The sequence below is a fragment of the Macaca thibetana genome, chromosome X (genome assembly GCF_024542745.1).
Source record: "Macaca thibetana thibetana isolate TM-01 chromosome X, ASM2454274v1, whole genome shotgun sequence".
NCBI classification, from domain to species: domain Eukaryota; kingdom Metazoa; phylum Chordata; class Mammalia; order Primates; family Cercopithecidae; genus Macaca; species Macaca thibetana.
In genome coordinates, this window is record NC_065598.1 from 68,744,426 (window position 1) to 68,750,259 (window position 5,834).

At 45.5% G+C, this 5,834-nt stretch overlaps 1 protein-coding gene across 2 annotated transcripts; it reads right to left on the minus strand.

Annotated features, from left to right (window-relative positions):
* Nucleotides 1–377: 377 nt before the first annotated feature.
* On the minus strand, nt 378–5,066 carry RPS4X (ribosomal protein S4 X-linked). 2 transcript variants are annotated; one of them, XM_050776420.1, is made up of 7 exons: nt 4,944–5,066; nt 3,888–3,965; nt 3,279–3,459; nt 2,757–2,854; nt 1,539–1,710; nt 1,003–1,160; nt 378–545 (listed from the first exon to the last, which is right to left on the minus strand). In XM_050776420.1, the coding sequence occupies exons 1-7, from the start codon at nt 4,944–4,946 to the stop codon at nt 444–446; spliced, it is 792 nt and encodes a 263-aa protein (XP_050632377.1). In that variant the 5' UTR covers nt 4,947–5,066; the 3' UTR covers nt 378–443. The 2 variants fall into 2 exon arrangements, with proteins under 2 accessions (XP_050632377.1, XP_050632378.1); XM_050776421.1 differs by lacking the exon at nt 4,944–5,066 and adding an exon at nt 4,816–4,834.
* Between the last annotated feature and the right edge of the window lie 768 nt (nt 5,067–5,834).

Consider the following 5,834-nt stretch of genomic DNA (forward strand, 5'->3'; position numbering starts at 1 on the left):
AATGGGAAAAACAGATGAGCCAGGCTTGTGGATGGGCTAGTGCAATAAAGACTGGAGACGAAAATGAGGGCAGATTTTTAAAAAGCCAAGGGAGCTTAACAGGGCAGAGGGGCCCACTAGGTAGAGAAGTTCTTGGCCAAGTCGAGGGGTGAGATCAATACTCTGGGATTTCTTGGCTGTCTCTACTCCTTGGTTAGTTGCTGTTCCTTTCCCAAGTCTGGTATCTTCTACTTCCCACCACTGACTAAGCCCAGCCAATAACAGACTGCCTAAGCCTGCCTGAGAATTTAATCACTGTTCATGTTATGCAGTAAAATAGCAGGAAACTGAATTTAAAAAAAATAAACAACCCCCCCACCCCCAACAAAACCAAAATACTATTAATCCTGCCACAATATTTTTAATTACGTACAAAGGTCTGACATGGCACCCAGGGACCCATTTCACCCACTGCTCTGTTTGGCCGCCAGTCTTTTGTCTCTCTCTTCAGCAATGGTGAGGCGGATACCCTTTCCTCGGGGAAGAGAAATCCATGGTTTGTTGCCCTGGAAGAGAAAACAAGGAGAATGAAAACCCACCACACACCAACTCATAGTGGCTTGGCACATGCTACACTTGTCACCTCGTTTAACACAACTGAAGTCTGTTTGAGAGAGCACTTGGCATCAGCTAGGCAGTTTTAAGACACGGATGCTGGTTACCAAAAGTACCCACTGCTTGGGTTTCTGGGGCTGTCCTATGAAACTCACTGTATGCCCTTCATAATTAACATCTTATAAGTTTATTGTGCATAGCAGGTACCCACCATTTATTCAAGGGAGTCAAAGTTTAGTAGTACCTAAGGCTAATCATTATGACTCAGCCCAGCTCTGCGTGAGTCCTATCCAGAAGAGGCTTTGCACTAGGTTCAGCAGAGCCAGCCAGAAGCCTGGATGCTGCAATCCCAGCACCCATCTGCACTGACATACTTCCCCGGACTAGAGAGAGAAAACCCAGACTTACCTTGCCAATAACAAAAATGTTGGAAAGTCGAGTGGCAAAGCTGTTGCCATTGGCATCTTTCACGTGAACCACGTCAAAAGATCCAGGATGCCTCTCTCTGTTGGTGATCACACCAATTCTTCCCAGGTTAGCACCTCCAGTCACCATACACAGGTTACCTAGGCAGGAAGAAATCATCTGCTTCAACCCAATATAACAAATGACAAGCAGTTCAGAGATGGGTCCAAAACAAATTTTATTCCTCCTTTCCCCCCTCATTTGCATTTCCTCATACGGAACTGCTGTCCATGCTAGGACTCCCAGGGCTCACACCTATAATCAGTTCGAGAACAGTCTGGGCAACAGAGTAAGACCCCCCCTCTATAAAACACAGTTTAAAAGAAGAAATGAATATTCTGAGCATTTGTGCCTCTGGCTATAAACAAACCTGGGGGATCAGAGCAGATGGTTTTTAATAAAAAGATACCCAGACCCTGTGCAATTCATAATGATCTAGGCCTTAAAGAGGGTACCCAGGTAGCACAGAGGATGCTTACCAGTGTCGAACTTGATGAAATCAGTAATCTTGCCAGTCTCCAAATCAATCTGAATGGTATCATTCACCTTGATGAGGGGATCGGGGTAGCGGATGGTGCGGGCATCATGAGTCACCAGATGAGGGATTCCTTTTGTGCCCACAAAGATCTTTCTCACTTTGCATAACTTGTACTAGAAAAATACAAGGGTTAACCACATTCAATCCACCTCACATGTACTTTTTAACCCTACACAGGAACCATGGGTTCCCTAACTGCTGCAGAATAATTGTGGCGCTGACCGTTCTTTCCACCCTCAAGTGTATGTTGCATACAGCCCTTCTCTAGGCTCATCCTCTAACATCCACCATTGCCCTCCACTCCTCCAACATAAATGCCACTCCAGTTTCCCAGGCTCTTTAAGCCTTATGGGGCCCTGGGAATTCTTCCCTTTAACTTGACTTTATCTTAATAGCTCCCTGTACTGAGTTTTGTTTCACCAACAGCAATTGTATTACCAGTTCATTCAATCAACAAATATTTCACATAGCATTTCAATTTTGGATCTCTACTCCCTAATATCAAATCATCACAGATGCCACTGGATGTGCCCTCCAGCCTGCTGATAACAAGGTTGTGCAAAAGGAAATTAGGAGCCACATAAGCCAATTAAATTAACCTTCATTTACAGCCAATAATCCAAACAGCCCTAAACTTTTGTGTAAAACCATCAAACCAAAATGGATTAAATAATCAAAGACTGTAATCTTTTTCTAAACCTCAAGCTAGTGCCTCAAGGACTGTCCATTTCCTCCATGGACACCTTCCCCTCCCCAAAGTAAAGCTACCCCCACAAATGGAGACATGGAAGGGCTCATACTTCAGGTACCCAATAAACAAGTTCCCAGAAATCATTCTCCTTGACTCTTAAGAGACACCAGGAAGTCACGGTTCAATGGAATTCATTTCTACCACAAAAAAAGAAAATCTGCTGAGGAAGTTAACTTCAAATGGGTGTCAATTTTAGGTATCCAGCAATGCTCTACAGCTATCAGCCAGACTTTTAATAAATTTACATGTAAGATAGAATCTCATCAAATTGTTAGCTTGATATTAATAGGTATGAGATTTTAAGTAATCAATACCCACCTCATTGCAAGCAGCACTCTCACTGAACGCAGGCCCTTACAACTAAGTAACTATACTGAGTAAAGACCCAGTTTGCTTTGCCACACTCACCTTGGCCTCCTCAGGTGTAATACGATGTACAGCAAAGCGACCCTTGGTGTCATAGATCAGACGGAAATTCTCTCCCGTCTTGTCAATGCTGATGACATCTGAAATCAAGCAGTAACCCGTTACTACATACAGTGATCCCCACTACCTCATGCCAAGCAACAACCATAGCTCTCTAAGACAAAAAAAGAACCCCCATGTGCCTCCCAGTTCTAATCAAACAAGGATTCTAAAGATTAAAGATCATGGCCAGATCTTCAATATTTCAAAATGCCGTTTTTATGACTGCATGTAAAATTTAAAAGTGAATAGAAATTTAGTTTTGAGAAACATTTCATTTTTATTTGCATATTTTTTATTTAAGTAAAAAACAGAGGGAAAGTCAGGCTGTTTCTGAGAGACTTGACAGATTACAAAAGTTAGAGATATGATCAAAGTTAGAGATATGATCAAGCCCTATGGTATTCGGATACCATAGGGCTTCCATCCATATGCATCTCCAGAGTAGTTAAAACTTCTACTTACCCATGAATCCAGCAGGGTAGGTTATATCAGTTCGGACCTTGCCATCGATCTTAATGAACCGCTGCATGCAAATCTTCTTTACTTCATCTCCTGTCAGGGCATACTTAAGTCTGTTCCTTAGGAAGATGATGAGGGGGAGACACTCTCTCAACTTGTGGGGACCGGTGGATGGACGAGGAGCCTGTAACATTAAAAATGATAATCACTGTTGGGATTCACTCAAGCACTCAAACCCATCTCCTAGTCCACTAGATCCACTAACTGAACACCAAGACTGTCCATTACACCCAACTTGGGCTTTTACACAGGAGGTGTAAAAAGCTTCCAAAACTATTTCATACCTTAAAGTTTTACAGCATCTTCCCTGTCAGAGGACTAGGATCATTAAGAACATGAATCAAGTCCATGTAAATGTACTATATGGTATGTGGAATAAACGAGGTACAAAAATATTAAACAGACTGGAAGTGGGGGACAGCTAGATAGCACAGCTCCTTCAAGAGCAGAGGAAGCCAATAACAGATATTCCTCCCCTAGCCTGGTCCCCAAATGAGTCCTGGTAGGCACTTAAAAACAGTGGCCACGGAAATATTTATATAAGATACTTACAAACACACCGGTCAATTTATCCAGCATCCAATGCTTTGGAGCTGCTACCCGCTTCAGATGCTTCTTGGGACCACGAGCCTGAAAGTTTTAGGTTGCAATGCTGTTAATCAGGTTTCAGAGCAGCTTACAAAACCTAGTGTGTAACTTCTAGAAAGAACTCTGCTTAGTTTCATCTTCAGCAAAATGTGGACAATATTAAAGAAGTGTAGTTCCGATAAAACAGAAGCAGCAAAGTTACCTAGCAAATACCGTGAGATCCATAAGCTGCAACAAGTCTTCTTATTGTAACAGAGAAGATTCTTGGTTACTATGTTTCAGAACGTTTACTGATTACTATCTTTCAGAACCTTGCTAAAGTGTTTCCATGTTACTGTTTGAAACTGTATCTGTTTAGAGGTTAGGGTCTTTCCAGGACACCATACTAGTGAAATGGCCAGGGGGACGCACAGCAACACAAATGAGCCAGGAGTCTGCCTGTGTTTCTAAAGTTTTCACAGTTTATTACCGTCTGTTTTTGACACGTCTGGAACAAGATTATTCTGACACCCGCACACACACATGTGCTGCTCCTTCGAACACTAAAGCCAAAAGCTGACACCAATTTTACTTTAAAAAGAGTAATGAAGCCTCTTTAATGCTGTGTCCAGATGCTTACCGGCCACACATGGTAAAGTCGGGCCGTGCCAAAAAGACAATGACAAAGAAAACCTTTCTCCGCCGGGCGGACCCAGCGCCCACCCGCCTCGGGCTCGCAGTCTCTGCTCCCGGCCCAGCCGCGGCTCCGGCCGGGGAGGAAAAACAGCTTCTCCCGGAACAGGACGTGTGGCCGGGTCAGAGACAGAGGCCTTCCCAACAGCAGCACCAGATCCGCGCCTCCCCAACGCTAGGCCAGCGTTCGCTCTTCGCCCTGGAGCCCGTCCCGGCCTACCACGGAGGCCGTGATCCCTTCGCCTCTGCCCGGCCATCCCCAGTACGAGTCCCGAGACCTCGGGCAGCCCCGGCCCGGGGAGGATGGAGGTGGATACGTCCTAGGAGCTCGCTAAGTAAACAGCTTACCATGGCTGCGTTAGGCAAGGAAAGAGGACCTCCGTCTTCCGGTGCGCGTAGAAATTGGGCCCGGAGACTGCGCGCGCCGGCTATTCAGATGCTCCGCCCAGTTCAGCCCTTTGCTGGCGCGCCGGGACTCTTTCTTGCCATCTGCTGGTGGGAGGTCGGAAGTCCGGAGCTGGAGAACCACGGCGGAAAGAGGGTGTCTCCTAAGGGCGATTTCCTCCCTCCCCTTTTTCCGCCCTTCCCCCTCCCATATTTGCTGAGCGTCTCCTGTGTGCCTGATTCTGTGCTAGGTGCTGGGAATACAAAGATGAACTACACAACATCCCTGCCCTCAAGGAGAGTTCAAAGTGAGCCTACTTCCAATCTCACGTACAGATGATTATATAATCAATAGAATACATTTTAATAAATATTTAATGTTATTTCTTAAACGTATTTTGTCTGTCCCTTTTTCGTGTTCCCTCGAGCCAGCCAGGCAGCCACACTGAGTTGGGAAGAGCCAACAATGTTTTTAACCCCCTCTTGCTTCTCTGCTTTAACTCTGACATCACCGCCCCCCCCCCCCGCGCTTGCTTCCTGTACATCGCATTTGGCACTTACAGAAACTCAGGGAGGAGGGAGGATATTAGAGATCGTCTGGTTATATCTAACTAAAATGTAGATCTGATCCTGCTTCGAAACTGCCCTTGGCCCTCCGTTTCCTGCCCTAAGGGAGCAGGTCCGAACTTTATCTGGCTCCATTGCTCTCTCCCCGCAATCCCAAACTTCAAAGCTCAAGCCCCGCCAAGCTAGTTTGTTCCAAGGGAGTCAGCTCTTTTTGTTTGTTTGTTTGGGAGACAGGGTCTTACTCTGTCACCCAGGCTGGAGTGCATGGCTCATTGCAGCCTCGGCAGC

Bases quoted from the DNA above. Each gene is read 5' to 3' on its own strand.
- RPS4X (XM_050776420.1), bottom strand. The intron at 3,460-3,887 runs GTAAGTATCTTA...TTAATGTTACAG, and splicing joins ATAAATTGACCGGTGTGTTT to GCTCCTCGTCCATCCACCGG. The intron at 1,711-2,756 runs GTGAGTGTGGCA...GTATTTTTCTAG, and splicing joins TTACACCTGAGGAGGCCAAG to TACAAGTTATGCAAAGTGAG.